This window comes from Osmia bicornis, chromosome 8 (assembly GCF_907164935.1).
Source record: "Osmia bicornis bicornis chromosome 8, iOsmBic2.1, whole genome shotgun sequence".
Lineage (NCBI taxonomy): Eukaryota > Metazoa > Arthropoda > Insecta > Hymenoptera > Megachilidae > Osmia > Osmia bicornis.
The window spans coordinates 2,513,565-2,541,028 of NC_060223.1; the positions used below are offsets into that span (position 1 = coordinate 2,513,565).

Consider the following 27,464-nt stretch of genomic DNA (forward strand, 5'->3'; position numbering starts at 1 on the left):
TATGTATATAACGTCAATGATTTAAATGATATTATTTGGTTATTTTGCTTTAAACTTACTTTAACTTTACTTTACGAACTTTACTAAAAAAACGTATATATATATATATATGTATATTGTACCTTTATAAAATGACTCTGTCCTTCCGACTTTCAAGAGTTCGTTTAACTAAATCGATTAGCAATGCCGTGAATCTGCTTAATTTAACGACTCCTCTGTTTGAGGCGCATACAATTTATCTGCGACGCAAGTGGCTTACTTAACGAACACAAGTCGGTTTTGACTTTACAAAATTGTACCGTTTTCGCGTAACGATTCAGTGATTTCGTGATCTAACCGCAAGCCGGTTGGAACGAGAGTGTCGACCCTTAGATCGACATCTAGATCGCTCAATCCTACGCATAGTGGGAGAAACCCCTTCTCTACGCACAAATCGCAAATAGGGAAAGGGATGCGTAGGCCACGCCGCTTCTACAGAAGCTTTTTTTTTTTTTTTTTTTTTTTAAAGGATAATAGATACAGGTATAGTCATAGGCTGATTATATATATTTTTTGTGATATTTTTAAATAAAATATGCAAACAAGTATAATAGTGAGAGAATCTAATACAAATAGTTATACAAGTAATCACCAATTAGAGGTTTAGCTACAGCTATAGATGTGATCGCTTCTACCTCACATTTCCACCAATACCAAGGTAGATGTTTGTTTATCATACTATAAATGTCTGTTTTATATAGCAGAATAGTATGGGGCAAATCTTGACATGTGTCCACTGATGTGAATAAACGAGACTTCAAACATATCATGTTCCAGTCGACATTAATGCGGATTTCTTTAGATGACCTATAGAATTTACCGGATATAGCTTTTGAATAATTGCGAGAGTCCTTGTTTACATACCAATCATCTTGCTTGCTTGGAAGGGTCGCTACCTGAACCACAATTTCCCTACGGGTAATCACTTGCCCAAATAGTGAATGAAATCTCAAAAGAATCCCAATGTTAAGTCTGTTTTCACCACTATGCTGTATTTGAACTCTGTTAACAGGTGTCCAGCCTAACCTGATTGACAATTTTGTATAGTATAAGTATAACAACGATTGTATGTGTAGGTGCAAGATCACCATTCCGACCAGACAAACTAAAGGAACCCAAGAGAGCCAAATCTGGACAGACCCACAGTGTGGTGTTATTAGAGATGCTGATGTGTTGTTCACATCTCCTACAGGATATGCAAAGCTCTGATGACTTGGAGCCATCAATGCTAGTGCAGTACCAGTTGGTGTGTAAGGGACTCTAGCTACTCTAAAAGTCAGCCAAGACAGCCAAGCTATTATAATGACATTAAATACTGATGGAGTTGGAATCAAGTAATCCCATAGATGGAATGATTTGAGGTAATTTGATAAATCAGACAATGAAGAGTTATAGGTTACTTCATCTTTCTCAAATTTTGACTGTAACTTGTTTATATCATCAAGATACACAGATCCCTCTTTTTTTAACTTCTCGTTTAATCCCTTAATGGAGGTGATATCGTGGTCAAACAGAGTATCCTCTGAAATGATCGGTTGTATGAATCTATTATGATGTTGAGATGATAAAAATGGCACCTCTTTAGTTATATTGACCACTATAAAATCTTGATATTCATAGTGAATTTCCTCAATAGAACTTGCTACTAACATTTCAGTTGAGCCAATTTGAGCATAAGGGCTATGAATTCTGTGATTACCTATAGTCATTTCACAGAACAATGGTAATGATACAATGCCAAGTAGAGGTAACATTTGTACTGAGTTGTGTGAAGGCACTCCTTGATAACCAGCACATGTTAGTCGTGCTTCCATTTTATCTTGGTTAGTGGAAATTAACCATGATCTTGCCCCTGATGCGACTATAAAGGGGATATCACCTTCATTATGACTAGTTCGCTTTACTTGGCATATTTCTTGTGACCCATACTGTGTTAGATGAACACTTAAGTGACAACAAGGGCTGTTCCAAGATGTCCATATGATATCAACTTCGCATATTTGATTTGATTCTCGTATACATATGATATAGTCGGTGTGATCCATAATTGCCCATTCTTTGTCTGCTTGGTTGAGAATAAGAATGTTATCCTGTAAGATCACCTCATAGCTGTACTTACCTTTAATGATGGGTACTGATCTGGGATCCCAAAAAGTAATATTCTTTGGATTAAGAACTAGAGGTATACGGAGCACTATAACCAATTTGGTTCGAGTTGTGTATGTGCTAAAGATGGATGATATGAGGAGAGATAATTTTGTGTCTGAGTCAGCTATTTGTAAGCTTGTCTTAATATTGGCTGATATTGTTTTCCAAAGTTGGGAAAGCAAATCATCTTTAAGGAAACGGGGAGATATAGTGTGTTGTGAAACACTAATCAATGTGTCTTGATAATGGGTTGTTAGTGTGTCTAAAGCACCGATCATATCATGTAAAATATGAGTATAAGCATTAATTGTAAGAGTTGCTGTATGTATCATAGACACCATATTGATCTCTTGCAATTCAGCATTTATTGTATGTAAGTTATCATCAACACTGTTTGCCCATATTTGAATCGAGTGAGAGAGTTTACCTATTTCTTTGTATAGGTTCTGAGATAGATGCTCTAATCCCTTTACAAGGTGGTTATTGAGTGTCATAGTATTGTTTCTAATTAGCTGAATTTCCTGGCTGTTTCGGAGTGATTCATTATGTACATCATTTATCAAATCATGAATGTTCTTTAATTGCTTCTCTGTTGCCACACCATATAATTTATTTTGTATCTCTCCCAGAAAATCAAATAATCCCCTTCTTTTCCTTAATGTTGATCTATTTTTGTTACACTTCAATTTGTTCTTGTAGCACAATGCTTCTTTCTCAGGGTGTTGTAACACACATGTGATATAATTTAATCGATCTGCAAGTGTGATACCGCACTGCTGATCATATGTCATTGTGTCTTGTACAATATTCTCAGCAAAAAAAAATCCTCTTTCGATGGATAATATCCATTTCTACCTTATCTATGTGACCGGAGAAATATGTACGGTTACATATGCCCCCCTCTAAAAGAAAGAAAAAGGGCACGTTTACGCATGAGTAGACGTGATCCTTTTTCTCCCTTTTTTTTTTTTTATTACGTTCGAACTATTGACCCTTTAAATATTGGAAAGAGTTTTTACTTTGGCACTCAGCGAATCCCATAAGAAAACAAAAACAGTTATATACCGCGTAGTCCTAGTTTCTTAATTCGTACTACCTGTAACGACCCGATAATCAAGCGCAATATCTTTTTGTTTTCATTTTCTTTATTGTAATTAATTTTTATATTTCATACAAGGTGTTCTATTTTATTTTTATTGTTAATATTTAATGTATAAATTTCTGTAATAAACATTTTCATTTTTCATCGATAACCGAGTCTGTTAAATACATCGATAAAAGTTTAGTCGATAAGTCGGACGGTAAAACAGTTTACCGATAAATTATCGACGTCCGACCACGCACGCGCGAGCGCAACCCCAGTAACCATACGGTGGGGTAGTATTCTAGAGTGGGGATGCTGGACCACCACGTGACGGGAAAAACCCAGCTACCCCAAGAACTCTATGCGGAAAAAAAGTGCCGACTCAGCAAAATCTGAGTATAAATAGAGGCGTTCCGCACAGTTTTAGAGCAGATCTTCTCAGACAACACTCTGATCAGTAGAGAAGAGCTTGCGCTGAACTGTCTAGGCAGCGATAGAGCGCGAGCTACAGCTAATTCCTACTATTCCACTGGTGGCGTGCAGGACTACGGATCCGTGAACCTCCTATTCGCGGTGCGCAACGTGTTACACAGGTGTTACGCTAAGCCAACACTCAAGTGGAAAGAGCTAGCGAGGAGCGGAGCTCCTTGAACGGCCTGCGTCTAACACGGCTCTGGTATAACCAGAAACCGATTGCGACCTGTAGGAAGGGTTAACTTGATTCCAATGGTTTCGTACAAACCTCTGGAAATTTAATTTCCATAATTATTGTTGAAAACAAACAGAGTGTTGACTGTTTAAGAAGACCACGCCGCATTCGCGTTAGCGCTATCGATTACTACGATTAATTACAATTATTAATTTTTACTTACATATATTAATTACTAATTACATATTTTCAATTGTATTCCCAATCTAGGGCGAAATAATTATAATTTCTTATTGTATTCCTAATTCTAGCCGCACTTATTGTAATACTAGCGATTTTGTATTATATTTCAATATTCACTTACCTTTCTATTCTTGAATAAACAATTTTCCATTAGTTTCTAGCACATTAGTGTTTGGATTTCACTCCTTAACCGCACACCACACGAACCTATAATCCCTTTAACACTGATTACGAGTCGCCTTTTAAGGGAACCGCTCTCCCTACAAGTCGGTGCAGTGACGTACTCACTCTGGGTCGTTACACGTAGTTAGAGATAATAATTTTTGGTGACAGCGGTGGGATTGTTCGAGTGGTAAGGAGAAATCGTATCTCTGCGGACATTAATGGTTAGCCTAGAAACAGACAAATACAAATAAAAAGTAAAGTACAAGAATATAAAAAAAAAAGAGAGAAAATAAAAAAAAATAAATATATAATACATATACACATACATATATACTATATTAATAAGCAAGAATCAAGATGCCAAACGGAATAGCCGATCAACCAGCCAGCGCATCAGCCAGCGGATCGGCCAATGGATCGACTGAAGGAAGCCGACCGATCAGTATTCGCGATGCAGCAGACATCGTACCAGCATTCAACGGCCGCAACATACCAGTCTATCAGTTTGCAAAAAGCTGTTTCAAAGCGAAGAATATAATCTCTCCTAATGCTGAGTATGGATTGGTACAATTAATCAGGAACAAATTCTACGGACAAGCAGCAAGAGTGGTACTAAACGGAGACTACGACACCATCGAGGAACTGATTGCCGTAATAAAATCACGGTTCGCACCACTCTTCACTTCGATGCAGCTATGCGGCGACATGGCAAGGATCGCACAGGGTCCAACTGAGGCAGTCGTGGACTACGGCAGCCGCGTCTCAGGACTTCTACTACAAATTAAAAGCTGCAACGAATTAGAATTCCCAGATAACATTGAAGGATACAACCGATCGTCGGAAACTAATACAATTAAAGCTTTCCTCACCGGTTTAAAACAGGAAGTATATAACCGAATGAAAAATCAGAACTTCAACAGCCTTGACGAAGCAATCAGTGCAGCAATTGTAGCCGAGGCAGAGAATTTAGAAAGCCAGACCAAAGCTAAGTTATCACAGGGATTCACTACGGCCGAACAATGCGACAACTGCTATGGATACGGGCATAACGCCAGTGTATGCTGCAGTCAGCGGTTCCAAAGACAATCAATGTCGAGGGCCCGCTGGCCAGCAAAACACTGCCAACACTGCCAAAGGTCCGGGCACACCTTGGAAACTTGCTGGTTTAAGGACCAACCAGCAAGACCGGGAGTCCCCCAGGACTTTGTGCAGCCAGCTCAAACCTATAGGAACCAGCCTACGCAGAGACAGGGTCAAAATTGGACACGAACAAGACCTCCAATTTGTGAATTCTGCCAAAACATTGGCCATACAATTCAGAAATGCCGGAAAAAGGCATATCAAGAACGCAACAGAAACCAAAGACTCCAGCAAACTCCTCAAGTACAACAGGTACGTAAAAAGGCAAATTTGTACCTAAACTTAGGAGAAATAAATAAATCTCCCAGTGTCGAGCTAGTAAGCGAAAGTTTCAAAAATCAGCAAGCCTTATTCATGGTCGACACGGGATCAGACATTAATATAATTAAAAAACAAGCAATTTCAAAAGAAATTATTATAAATACAGATGCAATTTTTCAATTAAATGGAATCACTAAAAGCTCCATTTATACAACAGGATACATCAAAGTAAAGATATTGGAAACTGAATCCATATTCCACATCATTGAAGAACTACCAATAGAACAAGACGGAATTTTAGGAACAGAGTATTTCAAAAGCAGTGGAGTCAGCATCAATTACGCCAAGTCTATACTAATAGTAAATAACAATATAATACCATTCAAGCAACCAGCAGTGGTAATACCATCCAGGACAAAAACTATGATACCTATAAGAGTATCAAACACTGAAGTCAAAACTGGTTTTGTCCCAAAATTACAGCTTCACCCACAAATATATATGGGAAACGCTGTAGTTACGAATCGTGATGGTATAGCATTTCTGTATGCGATCAACGTTGGAGCAGAAGACATCGAAATTGAAATGCCAGCAGTAGAGCTGCAACAGTATGAAGAGGCACCACAAAACGAAGAAACAACCCATCAAGAACCTAAAAGAGCTCAGCAAATTCTTGAAATATTACAAACAGGTCATTTAAATCAAGAAGAACTCACCAATGTAGAGGATATAGTAAAAGAGCACGCTGACAGATTTTATATAGACGGAGATAAACTTCCAGCAACAAATAAAATCTACCACAGGATCATCACGACGGATGAGGTGCCTGTAAATGTTAAGCAATACAGATATCCTCATGCGTTGAAAGATGAAATCAATCACCAAGTAAATGATCTCCTGGAAAAAGGAATCATCAAGCATTCCTCATCACCATTTAACTCCCCCTTATGGATAGTACCAAAAAAGCAAGATTCACAAGGAAATAAATGCTGGAGATTAGTGATTGATTTTAGAAAATTAAATGAAAAAACTATCAGCGATGCCTATCCGCTACCCAACATTACGGATATCCTGGATCAAGTGGGAAGCGCAAAATACTTCTCCGTGTTTGATTTAAAATCTAGCTTTCATCAAACACCGATGCATCCAGAAGATAAGCATAAGACAGCATTCTCAACACCATTCGGGCATTTCGAATTCAATAGAATGCCTTTTGGTTTAAAAAATGCTGCAGCCACATTCCAGCGCCTGATGAACAACGTCCTAGACGGACTACAAGGACTGGAACTATTCGTGTTTATCGATGATATCGTAATTTATGCAAGCTCGCTAAAAGAACATGAGATAAAAGTCAACAGAATGATGATAAAGCTTAGAGAAGCAAATTTATGCTTACAACCCTACAAATGCCAATTTTTAAAGAAAGAAGTGGCATACCTGGGTCATATAATTACAGAAGACGGTGTAAAACCTGACCCAGCAAAGGTTGAAGCGGTCCAAAAATTCCCCGTTCCGAAGACTGTCAAAAATATCAGACAGTTCCTAGGATTGTGCGGATATTATAGACGTTTCATTAAAGACTTCTCTAAAATAGCTAAACCATTATCTGACTTGACGAAGAAGGAGCAAAAATTCGAATGGTCCAGCCAGCAACAGCAAGCTTTCGAATTCTTAAGAAACGTATTATGCGAAGAGCCAATCCTACAATATCCTGACTTTGAGAGACCATTTAATATAACCACTGACGCATCCGGAACAGCAGTAGGAGCGGTCCTAAGTCAAGGAGAGATAGGAAAAGATCAGCCAGTAGCATACGCATCAAGAGTAATGAATAAGCCGGAAACACAATACTCCGCAACAGAAAGGGAACTACTTGCTGTAATATTCGCAATAAATCATTTCAGACCATATATTTTCGGCAGAAAATTCTACCTGATCACAGATCACAAACCTTTAATCTGGTTAAACAGTCTCTCAGATCCAACATCAAGACTCATGAGATGGAAACTGAGATTAAGCGAATACGATTACGAAATTAAATACAAACCAGGAAGACAAAACATGAACGCTGATGCTCTATCTAGAAATCCTGTCGAAGATATAAACGCTCTACAAATAAATGCGAAAAGGCTGCACTCAACTACGTCTGGATCAAAGAAGAAGCGTAAGAAAAGGAAAGAGTGGCACCAGTATCCCACTCGCCCCAGACAAACCACGACTACCTCAGAATCAGGCAAGCACAAAAAAAGGAAGGAGTGGCATCAATATCCCACTCGCCCTAGGCAAACAACGACGTCAGAATCTAGGGAATTTAAAAAGAAAAAAGAAGCACATCAGTATCCAACTAGACCGAGACCAATAACTACAACGGAGTCTGAAAATCATAAAAAGAAGAAAGAATGGCATCAATATCCAAGAAGACCAAGGCCAACAACCTCGTCCAGTTCACGAGAAATTAAGAAAAGGAAAATCAGCCACAAACAATTAACACGACCACGAGATGACTCCACAGATGTTGAAATAAGGAAAAGATACCGAAAAGATAACATACGAGAGAGAAGCCCATCTCAAAGAGGAAGAACAGCAAGAAAAAGGATAAAAGAAGACTATACAAGTTCAGACGAGTCTCAATATTACGAAACTGATATATCTGAAGAACCACCAAAATCAAGGAAGAGAACAAATCCAAACCCAAAGATATACTCCTTTGAAGAGATCAAGAAGAAAAGAAAACCTAACGAACAACAAGTCATGGTGGAAGTACATCAACCTCCACAAGATAAAAAATATATCATCCCACAGAAACGACTTATAGTTCAAGAACCTGTAATAATTGGAGACGAAATCGAAGACTATAATGAAGAAACGATATTGCCTAAACACATCTTCAGAGAACCACCCAGAATCGATTCCTCTTCAAGCACAAGAGAAAGATCTCCTATAATAAAAAGAAAAGTAGAAAAAGAAACCTCAAGTGACACATTATCAGCACCTATCACACCTATCAAAATTAGAAAAGACAAACCTAAACAACCATCCACGATTAAACAAATTAAACCAAAAATAATTAGCAATAGACCAGTCATATTCAGAATAGAAGAAACCGAGGACCAGTTATGGATGAAAAGAGGTACAGCAGTAATATTCATTAATAAAGAAAGACAACCTGAAGATTACCAATCAAAACAGTTAATAGAAAAAGAAAAGATTAAAATTTCTAAACCACAAGACAATATCACAGAATATAAAATTAAAAATAAATTAATTTTTGGAATATTAATAGATTATAAAGAAACATTACCACAGAAAATTAAAACTCTTCGTCACATGTTAATTCAAAAAGGAATCCAGGAATGCAGCATGCCAGACAAGCAAGGGTTAAAAGCAATTCTTCAAGTAATCTTTGCAGATTCAAACATCAACATCATCGTCTGCAAAGGAACAATCCAAACTCCACCTAAGGATGAAAGAAGAAGTATAATTAAAGAAAATCATGAAAGCACAGTTGCAGGACACAAAGGAATTAGAAAAACTTACCTCAGGATCAGGAACAAATATTATTGGAAAAACATGAAAAGAGAAATTACCGATTATATCAGATCATGCATCAGCTGCCAAAGAACCAAGCTAGTAAAGATGAAAAATAAGGAGCCTATGGTCATCACAGACACTCCTTCAGACGCATTCGATAAGGTGTCCTTAGATATTCTTGGACCCTTACCTATGACGCAAAAAGGATACAGTTACATCCTCACCATACAGGACAACTTGACCAAGTACTCCGTCGCGGTTCCACTTGTGTCAGCTACATCAGAGGACGTCGCAAGAACATTCACCAATTCATTTATATGCCAATTCGGCAGTCCTAAAGCTATCCTCACTGACCAAGGAACATGCTTCACATCCTCGCTTATCAAAAAGTTAGCTAAAATCTTCCATATCCAGACGTACCGTACATCATCCTTCCATCCTCAGTCAAACGGGTCCCTGGAAAGAAGCCATCACGTTCTAGTTGAGTACTTGAAACACTACATCTCTAAACAAGAACACTGGGACGAATGGCTACAACAAGCAATGTTTTCATACAACACAAGTGTTCATGAGGGGACAAAATTCACACCTCATGAACTAGTATACGGAAAAAAAGCAAGATTACCTTCAAAATTCACACCAACTGACACATTAGACACATATCCAGATTATGTAGATAAACTATTACAAAATTTACATAAAATTAGGCAAACAGCAAAAACAAATCTAGAACAATCAAAATACAGACAGAAATACTATTATGATAAAAAGATACGACCAATTAATTATGAAACAGGAGAAGAAGTCATGTTATTAAATCCACCAAGAAGAAGTAAACTACAAAAAGAATATACAGGACCGTACAAAGTTTTAAGAAACATAGAAAAGAATAACATAGAATTACAAATAGGTCCCAAAAAGACTAGGATAGTTCACAAGGATCGACTAAAGAGGGCCTATCGACCAATCTACAACATTGATCAAAAATAAAAATCGATATGGCAATCTATATGATTTTCTGAACATGCGCATGCGCACATGCAAAATTTTAAAGCTACCGCCATATTGCTAAGAAGCGTAAAGAACGCAAGGTACAAGTGCACAAAAAAAAACGCTATTAAAGAAAATAAGAAAGGAAAGAAGAAGAATTTAAACAAAAATGGATCTGAATGAGGTAGAATGTATATTTTAATATAAGTTATCACAGAAATAAGACAATTTGTTTTTATTGTAGTTTGAAGAAATTGGACAATATATTCTGGACGCCGTATGTATCCGTGACATAGGCCCGGTTTTTAATAATAATTTGGCGCAAAGTATTGGCCGAACATGCATTGATTGTGCATTCAAGATGGTCCCAGAGGCAAAGGACATGTGGTTCTTTATGGGGTGGCACAACCACGTGTCAAAAAAATACAAATATAAATTACATCCACTGCATTATATGCAAAAAAATGCTATGCAGGATGAGACCTGCAGCCTCCTGCACTGACTGCAGGAGTAGACTGTTTGCAGCCGATGACGAACACAAGGAGGTTTTTCGCGAAGGATTTATTTTGCCAACGAAGGACCCCAATATTTTTTCGATAAAAGATGTTGTTATTCAAAGCGGAGAGTACAGAGTTGTTGTTAATAATCAGCATTAATTAATGGTTTCTGTTGTAAAATAATTATTTAAAATATATATATAATCGTTCTTATTCATTATTCTTAACAAATGGGTTCATTTATTCCAAATTCCTGCAAACCATTCTCAATTCGTTCGAAGTATTAATGCGCAGACTCGCAAGTCCGCCATGTTGCATAGAAAAAGATAGAAAGAGACAGAAACTAGGAGCAACAGAGAGAGATATAGAGAGCGACGCTACGCACGCGCAGCTAAATTCAACTCGCAGAGAGCGAAAATGGTGCGTCGCGCTGGACGGCGAGAACGATTAAGAAAGTTGAGAAGAGCCTTGAAACAATTCAAAGAGGTAGAATTGTATCATCAAAGATTTATTTCATTCATTAATTATTTCTTTTATACAAAATTTCAAAGATGACAGCGCAGGAAGAAATGTTAAAGGAAGAAACACCACCACCAACACCACCACCGCCACCACCACCACAGTGGAGGTTGGTTACAGTCGACATACCGGAGTTTGATTGGAGGACTTATAAAAGTACAGAAAGGACCGATCCAAGACATAATCATGGACAAATCATGCGATATTTCGGAATCCTGTCAGCCTCTCCAAGAAACAGCGAGGAGAAATGTTGCTGCGCTCTATGTAATCTGAAAAGACGAAATCATTGTCTCTTGAGGACAAGAGACAAACGCGCGGGGGAAGTTGTAACGACCCGATAATCAAGCGCAATATCTTTTTGTTTTCATTTTCTTTATTGTAATTAATTTTTATATTTCATACAAGGTGTTCTATTTTATTTTTATTGTTAATATTTAATGTATAAATTTCTGTAATAAACATTTTCATTTTTCATCGATAACCGAGTCTGTTAAATACATCGATAAAAGTTTAGTCGATAAGTCGGACGGTAAAACAGTTTACCGATAAATTATCGACGTCCGACCACGCACGCGCGAGCGCAACCCCAGTAACCATACGGTGGGGTAGTATTCTAGAGTGGGGATGCTGGACCACAACGTGACGGGAAAAACCCAGCTACCCCAAGAACTCTATGCGGAAAAAAAGTGCCGACTCAGCAAAATCTGAGTATAAATAGAGGCGTTCCGCACAGTTTTAGAGCAGATCTTCTCAGACCTCGGTCTGAAACAGACAACACTCTGATCAGTAGAGAAGAGCTTGCGCTGAACTGTCTAGGCAGCGATAGAGCGCGAGCTACAGCTAATTCCTACTATTCCACTGGTGGCGTGCAGGACTACGGATCAGTGGACCTCCTATTCGCGGTGCGCAACGTGTTACACAGGTGTTACGCTAAGCCAACACTCAAGTGTAAAGAGCTAGCGAGGAGCGGAGCTCCTTGAACGGCCTGCGTCTAACACGGCTCTGGTATAACCAGAAACCGATTGCGACCTGTAGGAAGGGTTAACTTGATTCCAATGGTTTCGTACAAACCTCTGGAAATTTAATTTCCATAATTATTGTTGAAAACAAACAGAGTGTTGACTGTTTAAGAAGACCACGCCGCATTCGCGTTAGCGCTATCGATTACTACGATTAATTACAATTATTAATTTTTACTTACATATATTAATTACTAATTACATATTTTCAATTGTATTCCCAATCTAGGGCGAAATAATTATAATTTCTTATTGTATTCCTAATTCTAGCCGCACTTATTGTAATACTAGCGATTTTGTATTATATTTCAATATTCACTTACCTTTCTATTCTTGAATAAACAATTTTCCATTAGTTTCTAGCACATTAGTGTTTGGATTTCACTCCTTAACCGCACACCACACGAACCTATAATCCCTTTAACACTGATTACGAGTCGCCTTTTAAGGGAACCGCTCTCCCTACAAGTCGGTGCAGTGACGTACTCACTCTGGGTCGTTACATACCGGTAAACTGACAATAATTTACTCTCTCTGAACGGATGTAAACAAAATAGAACGCACTCTGCAATCTGCAATGAAGAAAGAAGAGGCGGATATATGCACGGTAACGTTTAATAATAACTGACTGTCTTTAAACATAACATCACAGTCGGTTTGTTGTTTTAAAGCAAAACGAAAATCAAAATAAACGCATCTCTGCAAACACTTAACTTAAATAATGCATTGTTTGGCTAATTAAGAAAACAAAACAATTCAACTCAAAATAATATACCCACTTAAAATAAATCAATCTTCAAATAAAATAATACGTATTGTTCGGATAATAAACAAAACAATATAACGCAAAATAATATATCAACTTCAAATAACTCAGTCTCTAAATAAAATAATACGTACTGTTCGGATACTTAATAAACAAAACAATACAACGCAAAATAATATATCAACTTAACGTAACTCAGTCTTTAAATAAAATAAAAGGTACTGTATACTTGATAACAAAAATATATCCGCACAACGCAAAATGATCGATAAATTGAACATAACTTGTATTCTCACAATATTAATAACCGAAAACTATACAACTGTCACCCAACACTCCAACTCACTCGGTTTTCTCCTTTTTGGCCTTGGCTGCCTCGTACGCCCAGGCCATCTTCAACAGTCCCAGCGGGTCAATGGGGTCAACCGCCGGAATTGGAATCGGTGGGTCGAACGTGTCCTCCCGTCGAATTTCCCTCTGTTGCGTCTGCCTGCTGGGGGGCGGGTGTTAACGGGGGCATCCCCAAATCCTTTAAGAATGGTCCTTCGTTGATGGATTGGTCAAGGAGAGTCAACTCCTGATGTTGGGACCGCTGACCTCCCTCCTCTGCGACACTGAGCAGCGTATCGTCCGGTGGAGTAGCAGCGACGTCGATCAGATCCCCCACAAACTTGGGATCGACCGGGATCCCATCCCTGAGTGTCTGCGTCTGTCGGTTCGGCTTCTTAGTGGAGGTCTGTGTCCCAGTTCCTGCCCGGTATCTGCCTGGCCACTGCCTCCATGGCCATGGAGTCTTCCGTGGGTACAGTGGAATCAAGGGTCCATCCACCCGGGTTCTCTCTTCGCCCGTCTGGGTGGCCCTCGTCCGTCTGGTCCACCAGGGGGAACATTGAACCCCATAGTCCCTAGTTCCTTCTCATACTTGGTTACTCGATTACTTTGCATTTCGACTAGATACTGAGCCGAAACTTAATGACCCGGTCCCATTTATAGCGACGTGGATCCCCCCTTACGAGACCCTGCTGGTGGTAGATCATCGCAAACCACGTGACTGGGTTCGGGGATGGGGACTTTCCTCCCCTGATCCTCTCCTCTTCACTTCTAGAATTGCTCACGGATGGGAGGTTTGTATGGGCGAAAACACGTCGCGTGAAACGTGCTCTTTAACTTATCCGATTCCGGGAATCGTAGCTCGAATGTGGCTGCCCCTTTTTGCCGATGGATTATGTAGGGGCCTTCGGACAGGTGGAAAAACTTCGCTATTTCTCGGTCCGCGGCGTTCGACACAGGATTAGTTTTTATGAGAACTTGATCTCTGACTTTATATTCGTATTGTTCGCGGCCGACGTTAGCGCGTTCTTGACGTTTTTTCGCCTTTCTTAACATATTCTCACGTGCGAGCTGTAATTTGAATTGGTATGTGGATTTATTAAAATTTTCCGCGTGATTATTAACGATCCATTTATCTCACGGGCGACTTTCACCTTTTATATATTGTATACCTATTATTCATTTTGTGTTTCGTCAGAAATCGGAACATTTCGGCCATTATGTCGAAAAATGCCATTATACGCTCATTAACATCATGTTGACGTCGGAATAAAAACTCAGCTATATATCCCACGTAATCAGACGTACGAGTTCCATAACGAGGAATATTAGTGATGAATATTTAAATGAATAACTAATGCCTTAACTTAGGAAATAAAATGAACTTTAATATATGTAAATGTGATAATAATAGAAACAGACAAACGCTTAAATTATGAATATATGAAAGTTGCCACAGCGGCTGAAAAAAAAATTGGCTTCTACACGCTCTCGTGGTTCAAACGTATCTAACAGAAAACGGTTGCTTTCTTGCTCGCTTGCTTTTCGATTGTTTTTAACGCATGTACGCAAATTCCCTCTCGGCCTCTCTTTCTCTCACACACCGAAAGCATGCAAAAAACCATCCAATAATTAGCTCTCGTATCGTAATCGACAAAGTTCATTTTATGGTTAACAGTTAGATGTTTATAACCTTGATGCTCTAAACAGTTATAGGCTCTCCAAGAATCCGATATTATTGTCGTTCCCGGTTTGATCCACTTTTGAATAACACCAAGTAACGTTTCAGCATTTCTGTTTGGAACTGGTTCAATGAATAGTTGCTTACTTGGTCGTTCAATATCAACAAAAATCCACTGACCAGTAACTAATCGACCTTTATTATGCCGGGTCTACCCTGGATAGAAATGTTCACGAACAGAATTCACACCTAAGCTCAGACATAGTTCGTGAACAGCTCGCAAACGCAACACAAACGGTTGCACAATTGTTCGCTGGCTGATGACGGGCAGTTCGTTGTAGATTCTGTTTATGTGCACATTATCGTCAATTCTGAAATTTGAAAAAATGTCTGAACAAGACCTGTTGCTTGCATCAGCTGCATATTTAATAATAAAAGAAAATAGTGTTGAAAGAAAAAGATTGCGTCGGTGCTGGCAAAGAAAGATTTTCAAAAAAAGACTTGTTGAGAAATGAAGTAGGATTCAAAAACTTTACTAGGATGTCGTATGAAGATTGTGAAAAATTTGTGACGGTTTCGTCCCACCGGTGGGTGCCGACTCAGTCGGTTGACCGGGGGTCTCGAGAATGAGTGAGTTGAGTCCGGGTGTATGATGGGTATACGATAGTTTATTGCTTATATGTACAGTGTGCTTATTCTACGGCCCTCGGCGACCCTACAATCTAACGGCTTATAGCTATGACTTAAGACTACGGCCTATGAACGCGGCTTATAACTACGGCTTAGAACTACGGCTTAGCGGCTAACGGGTGCGGTGCGGCGCGGCGCGGCGCGGCGCGGTTCGGTTCGGTCCGGCGGTCACGGTTCGGCGGTTCGGTCCGGCGCGGTTAAGGTGCGAGATGGCGGAGGTAGCGGGAAGTCTAGGTTATCGTGGAGTCGGATGTCGCATCTGTAATGATAGGTATAGAGGGCACGGTGTGAGAGTGCGACGAATGAGAGGTATGCAAGAGCGCGTGTACGATATAGATACGTAGAACATGTGGAACAGGTATTAATGTAATAAAGTGCATATATTAAAATAATAATAATACATTTAATAAGTACCCATCATAACAGCATCTGGGGCGAACGGTCGCGATACGCGTCTCGTTCGTCCAGACAGTGAGAAGACCGTTGCTCCGGCGGACGCCCGGCAAGCGTGTGGTCCGGCCCGGCGGTCAGGAAGCCGTCTGGGGTATCCCCGACAGTGGCTGGTGGAACAGTGGTACCTTCGGTGGTGGTCGCAAACACGTCTCGTCACCAAACACTGCTGTAGGAGTGTAAGGAGTCCAAAAATACGTGGTTGATCTGTTTCGCTGTAGTACATATGTGGAATGTCGCTCAGAGAACCATTCTGGCTCTACTCGGCTCGCGTCGCGGTATATAATCTCTCGCGAGGCCGTTTGCCTCGCGGGTTCACGATCCGCGCGGTCGCCACCTGGCAACGGTGTTGATACTAGGCGCGAGCCGGCGGCGGTACGGTTGCGGACCCGCAGGGGCTCGCGAGTTCGCGGCCTCTATATATCTCCTTACAAATTACTCAGCATAAAGGATGATTCACGCTACACCGTGCCCGAGACGGACCGTGTCGGAGCCGAGCCGTTGTCGTCGGGCATCGTCCGGGCATACTATGCATGCTACGCCATTACCGGCTCAGATACGTGTCTTGAAGCATCTGCTTACGTTGTTAACTATGCAGTTTTCGCAAGTTGAATTAGCAGCTATTGCAATTGCTCTGGATGAAGAAGAGATGGAAAGGTCTGTTGAAAAGAAAAAAAGAAGGTGGGGCGTGCATCCAGCTTGGCAAAAGCGAGAATTGGAAGGAGAATTTGCAACACTGTATAAAGAATTAATAGACGATGAATCTAAATTTTATGGTTATTTTAGAATGTCTAAAGAGTGTTTGAATATATTACTTGGAAAACTAACAGTTGACCTTACTAAGCAAAACACCAGATTTCAGAAGCCTATTTCACCTATTGAACGATTAGCAGTGTGTCTCAGGTAAGTAATTTATAAGGACTTAATTAATTTCAGAATAGATATTTTATTAATATGCCAAGAAAAAATTATATTACATTAAATGGTAGTTAATCATTATTTATAGTAAATTGGGAAATAAAGGTCGTATCCATATTAGATACGGTTGTCGCTGGCATTGGACGCGTTGGTGTCATTGGTACATAATATGTTGGCGTTGAATTATCATTAGGTGATGACGATTCTCCTTGTATTCGAGATACAAAAGAACACGGCTCTGTTGACAATTGTTCCCACTCCAGCTCTTGCACAATTGCAAATATTTTTCCTTTTGCAACATGCTGATGGTAGGGAGAAAATCTTTTTATAGTGGGTGCCAAGCCATTGAAAAATGCGTCAATGGGATGAATATCTTTTTGGTGCTTTACATTATTCTCCACAATGTATTTCATTAGCGTATTGGACGCGGACTCAGTCGGTTGTGCTGATTTCGGCATCGTGCGACGGTAGCGGTTTTGCGACCGAACGAATTGTCCCGCAGACGAGGGATTTTGCGGTGATAAAATTGAATAATTGTTATTCGATGGTAGAGTGTCAACATTATCTTGTATATTGACTAGCAGTTGATTATCTGGTTGATCTATTTCTGTTTCGACCTGAGTCTGCTCTGAGTTCTGAGTAGTTTCAATATTTGAGATTGTGTTTCGCTCCTCTTCATGCAGCAACAAAAACTGCAGAGTATCTTCATATTTATATTTTTTTATGTTAATAGCACCTTGGCCACTTTTTACTTTCCGCTTATTTCTGTGTTTTTTAAATTGATCCCTTATATTAGACCACCGTTTTTTACAGATGTCCTCTGTAACAAATAAATGTAAGTAGTTGACAGTAAGATATGTAAGTATCTAGTTAAATTTTATAATGTTTCAGATATTTGGTGACTGGAGATTCTTTTAAAACTATTTCATATAGTTTCCGATTAGGTCATTCAACTGTAAGTGAAATTGTAAAAAACACGTGCCGATCTATTGTCGGTACACTTATGAAAGAAGTAATGCCAGTACCAATAGAGGAATTATGGAAAAATATAGCGCAAGATTTCGAAACATTGTGGAACTTTCCAAATTGTATAGGCGCCCTTCATGGAAAACACTGTACTATCGAAGCCCCTGCTAATAGTGGTTCAGTATATTACAATTACAAAAACACATTTTCCATAGTGTTATTAGCGTTAGTTGATGCGCGTTACAAATTTATTATAGTTGATATTGGTTCTTATGGCCGAAACAGCGATGGCGGTATCTTTGCGCGTTCTACTCTAAGGGAACGCTTGGAAAACGGTAATCTAAATATACCTGCAGGAAAATATTTACCCAACTCAACAACGTTTGCACCGTATGTTATAGTTGGTGATGAAGCATTTCCGCTAAAAAATTATTTAATGCGACCATATCCAGGACGCCAATCAATCGCAGATACTGATAAGACTTATTTCAATCACAGACTCTCATTGGCTCGGCGATTGGTGGAAAACGCGTTTGGTATTCTAACACAAAGATTTAGAATTTTTTGTAGAAGAATTAAAATGGCGCCAGAAAATGTTAACTATGTTATTCTATCAACCTGTGTACTACACAATTTCTTACGTGAACGAAATGACAACACATATCTGGTCTATAGTCATAGCTTTAATGCAGAAAATTCACAACCACATCTGAGTTCCACGGTGGCAACCGTAGGGATCGGACGTGTTTAAGAAGGAGGAGAGTTTTTAGGGAGTTTGTTTCCAGAGATTTTTCTTGGGGCGTAGTGTTTTAAACAAAAAATTTTTTAGGGGGTTAGTTTTATTAGTGAGTTTTGTCATTGGGGGTTGCCTAAATAAGCAGACCCCAGAAAAATAGAAGGAAGAGAGAACGTGTTAACTCCCTGTGGCGAACCGTTGCCGCAGGGAGGGATCTTAGCTCCAAACCCAAAGAAGGGAAAGAAGAAGAAGGATGGCAGAATAAAAGAGAGAAGCAAAAGTGAAGGAGAAAGACTGAAGAAAACTAAGGATATGGATGTCGCAAATAAAGGTGGTTCGGAAGATTTTGAAGCGGAATATTTGGACGAAGACGTTGAAGCTAGGGAGTTTTTTGAATTCCTTAAGAAGAATAAGAGACCGTTAGTTAGTGCCAACATTGAGGAGATAAATATCGTAGAAGAAAACAAGGAGGCCGAAGACAAAGAAAAGTCAACGGAAAAGACTAGGGAGAAACTTGATAGCCCAGAGAGGGCAGCACTAATAAGTGTTGGTACCCCTGCCCGAAATAAGGGGAAGGAAGAAGAAGAAGCGGTGTCGCATTCTCAAAGGTACCCGTTGGACGATAAAGACGTATGTGAAGAAAGCAGGAAAACGAGAAAGAGAGGTGCTGAAGAAGGAACCATAGTAGTATTGGAAGGTAACAAAAGAGATAAAAGAGAAAGGAAAAATGAAGAAGATCCTACAAGTTTTCTGTCTTCTCCAATAGTTGAAAGGGAAAAAGGCAGACACGTGCAGCAAGAAGAAACGGCCAGTGACTCCACAGAAACAAAAGAAGAAAGTAAGGACGAGAAAGAACGAAAGAAAGGAACTGAGATAGGAAAGAGACAAGAAAAAAGCTTTAGAAGACAAGGTGAGAATAAACAAATGTACCTGGAAGAATTGAAGAGTCGAGAATATATGATTACGATGGTCCTTAAAAAAGTAAACTCTAGTAAATTCAAAAGAAATAATATAATTAAGATTTATAAAATTATGGGAACAATGGCACGCTCTCTACGCGGCTTAAAAATGGTGGGCTACAATAAAGCTGAACTTACTTTTAGCGACATGGCGGCAGCGAACGCAATCCTCAAAATGGCGGAACAAGAAGGTGCGCTGTTTGAGGCTTACTTACCGGATAGGAAAAGATTTAGAAAAGGAGTGATTACTGAAGGGGAAGATTCTATTGAGGAGCTGATAGACTTCGTTATGCCTGGACAAGGAGACTTCGAGTTTAAGAGGCTTAGGAAAAAAACGTATAACAATGGTGTTAGTAAATGGACTGAAGGTGTAGCAATATTGGTTACGGTCAAGGGATACCGGTTACCAACGGAAATTAAGATTGGTGAGGGTCATGTGGGGCTCAGAGTATTCCCATATGTAGAACCAGTGAAGCAATGCTATAAGTGTTTTGAATATGGGCATATCCAAAAGTTCTGCAAAGCGCTTAAGAAATGTTTAGTGTGTTTGGAGCGAGAACATGGGTTATGTGAAAAATCCGCGGTGTGTATAAACTGTAGGGGGAATCACACATTTCTATCAAAGACTTGTTGGATGTTTCAACGAGAGAGGGCGATTCGTAAAGTGATGGCGTATAAAAATGTGGCTTACGTAACAGCAAAAGGCATTGTGGCCAGACAAATTGGCGAAGACTGGGATAACGAAGCGATTGGTAGAGATGGGGGAAGCAGAGACTTTCCATCTTTCCCATCATTACCAAAGAGGAGGACAGAATACTGGGAGTCGAAAGAAGTCCCCTTAAATGACGAGCTAGAAGAGTTACGAGAAGCAAAGAATAAAGCAGGCGCAAGTATGAGAGGTGCGAGAAGATGGGAAAAAGAGCAGGATGTGTCGAAAAGTTTTCCCACCCAAGGAAGAGGAAGAGGAAGAGGCAGAGGTAGATTAGGAGAAGAAGAAAGAATGAGGCTGTCCAGGAGTAGGGGTCCACAAAGCCCAGCTATACGAGTAGCAAACGTTTATGAAGCGCTCCAAACAGAAGAAGAGGAGACGAATCAGGAAGAAACCGAATACGAATATGGAAATGGTTTGCCAGTGGAAAGGGCGATAAAAAGGATTAGCAATATTGAACAAAGAGCGCAAAAAAGACTAATTGAACAATTGGAGAAAAAAAGAGAAGAGGATTTCCTTGCGGACCTCATGAGACTTATATCCGATAAGGGGTACGAGCAAGAAGTAGAGAAGCTTCTAAATGATAAGAAACCTACAAGTCAGAGGACGGAAGAGGAGGAGTACATATACTGGAATGTTACTAAACATAGACCGGATTGGCATGTACCAATCCCAGAGAAAACGAAGGAAAAACTGAGAAGGAGACAAGAGAGGTATGAGAAACAAAAGGAAGAGAAAGAAGCAAAAGAAAAAGAATTTGAGGAAATGGCAATCCGTGCCCACCAGGACTTCGGTTGGACAAGGGAAAGAGCAAATCAGGAAGAGGATTACAGAAGAGGAAGACTGGAGGAGCTTATGAAAAGAATAGAAGGCAGAATGCGTGATAAAAAAATAGTTGAGTATGAGGACGAGGCATCAGGACAATAAAGTGTGGTTTTGTGTGTGGATAAAAACTTTGAGCGTATGGTGTGTAATAAATGGTAATGAGTTCAATTTAAATGTTAAGATAAAAATGGAATATCAATCAAGGATGCACTTTTTGTTTAGGAGAAAATTCTATTTTAGTTTTATCTTCTTTTGTTATAATTTTAATATGGATGGATATCAAAAGTTATTTTTGTTATTTCTTTTTGTTACTGTCTATAATAGATTTGTAATTTTTTATTTTATTATAAAGGAAAATGAGATACCCAAAGGGTCTTCCCAAGAAATTGGATTAGTTTCGCTTGTAGGCGACCAAATCCCTGGGAAATATCCTAGGCCTAAAAATGGTTTTGAACAAAGTAATTTGGAAAAAGGAATGGGTTAGCAGCGGTTGTTTAAAGTTTGTTATAGAAGAAGGGAAAAAGCTGATAAGAATAAAAAAAACTGGTATAACAACAGAATAATAGGAAACGAAGGTATGGATACTGTAATACATAATCTAAAGAATTTGTTTTGTCTGTCCTGGATGGGTTATGGCTTAGATTTAAGATACTTTAACATACTATATATCTTTGATCAGCTGCCTGGGTAAAATCCTGGAGAGACTGGTTAAGAATAGACTGGGGGAATGGACCGAGAAAGAGGAGATTTTGGATTATAGACAAAGTGGATTTACCAAGGGGAGGTCAACGATGGATAACTTGGTCACATTGACTATAGACATCAAAAGGGGATTTAGGGAGAAAAAAGAAACATGCGGAGTGTTCTTGGATGTTAAATCGGCCTGTGACCACGTGAACCACTCTAAACTGATCAATTTCCTGAAGATAAGAAAATGCCCTAAAATGCTAGTTAATTTTCTATCTAATTGGTTGAAGGATAGATCTGCGTTGTGCAGTAGAAAGTACAGGGACGCAATACATGGGCGGGTTATGAGGGGACTCCCACAGGGTTCGGTCCTGAGTCCCCTACTATACAACATTTATACTTCGGAAATATGTAGAGGGATTGAACGGGTGGGCGTGAAGGTCCTACTTTATGCGGACGATATCGTAGTGTACGTGTCAGGGGAAAATGTAAGGGATTTGAAAGAAAAAATTGAAGGGGCAGTGGATATTTTATTAAGTAACCTAAAGGAGTTGGATTTGGGATTGGCAGAGGGAAAATCAAAGGTGGTAGTTTTTTCACGGGCCAGGGATAGGAATAAGGGCCGATGTGTGTTTAGAATAGGTGATGATGGGGAGGAAGGGAGCAAGCGCAATTTTTGGGGATTATCCTGGACCGGTCACTCAACTTCAGTAAACACATTGAGATGGTGGTGAATAAAGTTAGAAAGAAGCTGGATATACTGAGATTTATCGCGGGAATTAAGAAGGGTGTTAAGCCTAGTACAATGCTTATATTTTTTAAGGGACTGATTAGGTCAGTAATTGAATATGGTCTATTTGTTTACTTTTGGGAGAATGGGAAAGCCATGAACAAGATAATGAAACTCCATAACGCTGGTGTTTGAACGGCAATGGGGTATAGAATTTCCACCCCAATAAATGTAATGAACACAGAAGCGGGTATTATGGATTTGGAATCTAGGGCGGAGGCCTTGTTGGAAAGGTTTATCATGAAACATAGAATAAAGGGGAAGGGGTTGGTGTATGATGCTTTGATGAGAACCTTAGTGGTGAGGGAGGAGGAGTTATCGGCGGATTTAGATCCGTGGATGAGGCTTGTTGTAAAGCCGAAAGTGTAGCTGATAGAGTCATAAATAGGAATCTAACGAAGGAAGAGAGAAATAATATGTGTGATTTTGTCAAGAAGGGAGGGTTGTTAGTAGAGTGGGAAACGGGGAAAAAGAGGAAAAAAGAAGAGATGCCAGATGATGTTTTGGTCAGTGAGATCAAAAACAAAGGCTGGAGGGGCACTGATCCTGCTAATGTAATAGAAATATACAGTGTGTCCCACGTAACTGGAAACACTCCAATATTTCCTAAACTATTAAAGATACAGGAAATTGCTTTGGTGGTCATTGCATGGTAAGATGGAGCAACATCTTGACGTAGACAAATTTTTTTTTGCATCATTATTTTCAAAAATATAATGGCAAAGTTTGGTTTTTTAAATGGGTCTATATATTTTTCTTTCGATCATTTGATAGTGCTTTTGAAATCGAATCCATTAAGCTTGCATGTATACACTTGATTTTCATTTGTTTACGAGATATTGCACTAACAAATTTGGAGATTTTTCACGGGAAAAATTCCCTTCAGTGGGAAATAACAGCAGGGATCCTGTTCGCGCGAAAAGTGCCGCGTGTTAAGCAGTACCACTTGAAATTGATACCACGGGCGGCCAGCGGGACGGCAGGCCCAAACCTTAAGCCCTGTCCAGACTGGCAGACAATTGTCCACAGACATGTGTCCGCATACAGTCTTCGAACACTGTCTGCGGACAAAACGCAATTTGTAAACAATCCGCGGACAGTCCACGGGTAAGTATTTTGTTTTCCGTTTCCACGGAAAACAACAGACAATATCTGCAGACAAATAATAAATAAATTTGCAGAAACAGTTTATTCGTGATCATTTCATATTCAATTAAGGTAAATGTCCCCATTACCGGACATTTAAGAATGTGGCTGTTTAGAAATAGTAATTTCTTACTAATATTCAACAATATTTAAGTAAGACATAAATTATTATATTCATTGAAGTCTTTAGTTTCCCAATTGAATCGGTTTTGAAGTGTTATTTGACTATTTATACGAAAGTTATAGTAAAAATTATTTTTGATCTGAGTCCCCTCTATTGACCGACTTGTACCATCTATCGACCATCTCATGTCCCCATTATTGACCAGCAAGTTCACTTATTGTATAAATTTATATTCATCAACCTAAAGCAATTTTTATTAACATGTTATCAAAACTATAATACATTTATTAAGTTCTTTATAATAATTTTTTATTTTTTGATTCTTTTAATTTCTTCTAATTTTCGACTTTTTTCTTCAATTTTTTTCTTTTTCTGTTCCGCAGCTAGATTTCTTATTCTCTTTCTCTCTTCTTTTTCATTTCTCTTTTGCAAAGATATTTCTGCTCTTTTTCTTTTTCTTTCTTCAACTGCAGCTTGTTTCTTTTTTTTCTCCTCTTCTTTCGATTTGTGGAATATTTGCCACTGCTCAGAGGATACAACCGACGGCACCTTTTCCTTTAAATTTCTTTTCTTTTTGTTTACTGAAATTCCTGGCCAAAATAATATTTTTTGAAATGGTGTCGGTACATTTTGCACAGAAGAGGGAGGAGATACTAACTCTTCTTCTGGAAAGGAAGATTGGACATCTTCTGGATAGGAGGGATCTTCTGGAGGAATTTGATCATGATTAACAATTTGCATTTCTTCGGTTAATTCCTCAGCAAATATGACGGGGATGGATTCAATATTATTATTTGTAATGGCAGTACCCTCATTCAAATCGTCAATCAAAATTGTTTGGTTTCTCTGGTCATTTGGAGTATTATGTAAGTCTACATTTCACAATAAGAAAAATATAAAAACTTTTTCTCCTTTCGGACATAAGAAAAAAGCACTTTCGTCACAATTAAAAATTCTGGATGGATCAATATTGCAGAGCCCATTTTTATTAAAATAGCTATTAATTTCAGCAAACCATTCACGAAGAGCTTTTTCTGTAACGGATGCTCTTGCATTCGTTAAATTTTGTGCAATTCTTTGCGTCAATTCCGGATGTCGTTTTTGAAAACTCTCAAGCCAACTGCGTCCAGGTCGGCCGTTTTTAAAAGGATTATCCCGTTTTAGTTCTTTAACTAACATTGTAACGCTATTTATAATTTGGGCTTTTGTAATTGGATATCCAGCTTTATGCATATGAAATATCCACTCAACCAGCTGGTTTTCTTCTTCATCAGTTAAAACTGTGGGCGGTCCACTTCGTCTTATTGATGGTACCAACTCGTTTTTCTTATATAATAATGTCGTTTTCGGAATTCCAAAATCACGGCTGACTTTACGTATAGGTTCTCCAGATTTTATTTTATAAACTGCTTCTTTTAATTCATTTGCCGTGTATTTTACACGTTTCTGTTCTTTTCTCTTTGTTTTCACCATTGTTATTTTCTAAAGAGAATATACTTCTTATGTTACTACTTTTTATAAAATTGATAATAATACGCGTATTTAAAGTTTAATAAGTAATTACTTAAGCCTAACAATAACACTTGCTAAATGTCCGAAAATTAGCACAGATCTGTTCTCAACGTATCTATTTCTGACCACGATTTATTGCTATTATAATGATAGAAAATGAATGTTTTCTTTTCACATTATGATTCCACACATATTTCTAGTTAATTCGAGTAAATTACTATATGAATCCATATATTTTTGTAGTAACATTAATGATTTGAATAGTATCTCTAATTCAACTTTACCTTCTTAGAATCTGTCCACTTTCGTATTAATGAACAGGTCCAAATATATACCTTACTGTACTTAAGTATAAATAATAAAAATTTAAAGAATATTAACTGAAATAATAAATAAAATACTTTAATTACAATATACAAACGTTTTGGTTAATTATATCGCTTTATATGTTGCTATAAACAAAAACAAAATCATCTGGTCGCTAATGGGGGAGCGGTCGGTAATGGGGACATTTACCTTAAATTCGTGTTCAATATTTTTCAGTATTTCATATTATTTTTAATCTGTGTATATTGTTTAATTAATTATTTTTAATCTGTGTATATTATTTATGTTTATTCGTGATCATTTCATATTCAATTAAATTCGTGTTCAATATTTTTCAGTATTTCATATTATTTTTAATCTGTGTATATTGTTTAATTAATTATTTTTAATCTGTGTATATTATTTATTTTCTATTATTATTTAATATGTGGTCAAATGAGAAAGTTCTATTATTTATTGAAGATATTCATTCAAATGAATGCTTATGGAATATTACAAGTTGTGATTATCGGAATAGAAATAAAAAAAATGATGTGATGTTGTATTTATCCACCAAATTGGTGGCGTTAAAAGGCCCTGCAATATCTAATATGTAGCCATTTGTGGTGCAAATAGTGAATGGCTTACACAATGGTACCTTTTTTTGTTCGGAGTACGATTTTCTTTGATATACGTTGTTTTTGCTTTTTTCATGTTTGATATATGTTCCGTCAAATATTATTGCTAATTGGGTTTGGTCAAAATTAAAATGTTTCGTGCTACGGGTGCGGTTTCATTTTCAATAAAGTACTGTCGGGATTTAGTATGTAAGCCAAACCGGGTTGGCAAAACATCTTTTTCAAAAGCACAGATTATCTGATGGTAATAATCTGATACTTGTTGTTCCCGTTCTAAACCAAGTATATTTTTTATGATGTTATTTGAGCTGCCAATTCTAAGTTTAAATAAAAATACTAAAGCTTGCGTTATGGAACGAGATTCGCTACATGTCATACTAATAAACATATCCTGAATTTCTTTAATATTTTCCCAATTAAGCCCGGTGAAAGCATGTAACTGTTCATTTGACAATGAAAAATCTACAAAAATCTACGTTAATTGCTAATTGATTTAAAAATAATTCTACATCGGATGCTTCTATAGAACTAAAGTTAGAATGCACGCGAAGAAGTTTGAATTCGTCTGTGAAAAATAATTTGTTAATAATGTGCGACCCACAGCATCGATTACCTTTTGGTATATAAATTCTTTCAAGTGCGAATGTTTGAAGGCGTGCCTCTAGGGGTATTATAATAAGTTGCCCGTTTGAATGACAAAGTATGCAATACCAGTGCGTAGACGCAACTCTTTTAAATTGTAATTCCATTTTATTATTGTCTGATATGCTGTCCCCATCAGCAATCAGTGTGGAATAAATCAGTCCACGTTTTTCTACGCTGGTCTTGAAGCCTTCGACTATAGCGTCACTTTCCATAGCCGTTGATGCTTGGCTTGCGCGCCAATTTTTGAAACAGGTGTGCTTTCGTGGCTCTTCTTTCTTTTTCGCAGCACATCGACAAATCC

At 38.4% G+C, this 27,464-nt stretch overlaps 2 protein-coding genes across 2 annotated transcripts; both read left to right on the plus strand.

Annotated features, from left to right (window-relative positions):
* Window positions 1-1,312: 1,312 nt before the first annotated feature.
* LOC123988022 lies at window positions 1,313-21,563 on the plus strand. The gene is made up of 2 exons (XM_046286646.1): window positions 1,313-1,400; window positions 18,012-21,563. Exon 2 carries the CDS (start codon window positions 19,135-19,137, stop codon window positions 21,415-21,417), a length of 2,283 nt encoding a protein of 760 aa, XP_046142602.1. The 5' UTR covers window positions 1,313-1,400; window positions 18,012-19,134; the 3' UTR covers window positions 21,418-21,563.
* On the plus strand, window positions 10,182-11,614 carry LOC123988026. The gene is made up of 2 exons (XM_046286654.1): window positions 10,182-10,434; window positions 10,495-11,614. Exon 2 carries the CDS (start codon window positions 11,299-11,301, stop codon window positions 11,605-11,607), a length of 309 nt encoding a protein of 102 aa, XP_046142610.1. The 5' UTR covers window positions 10,182-10,434; window positions 10,495-11,298; the 3' UTR covers window positions 11,608-11,614.
* Window positions 21,564-27,464: the final 5,901 nt, after the last annotated feature.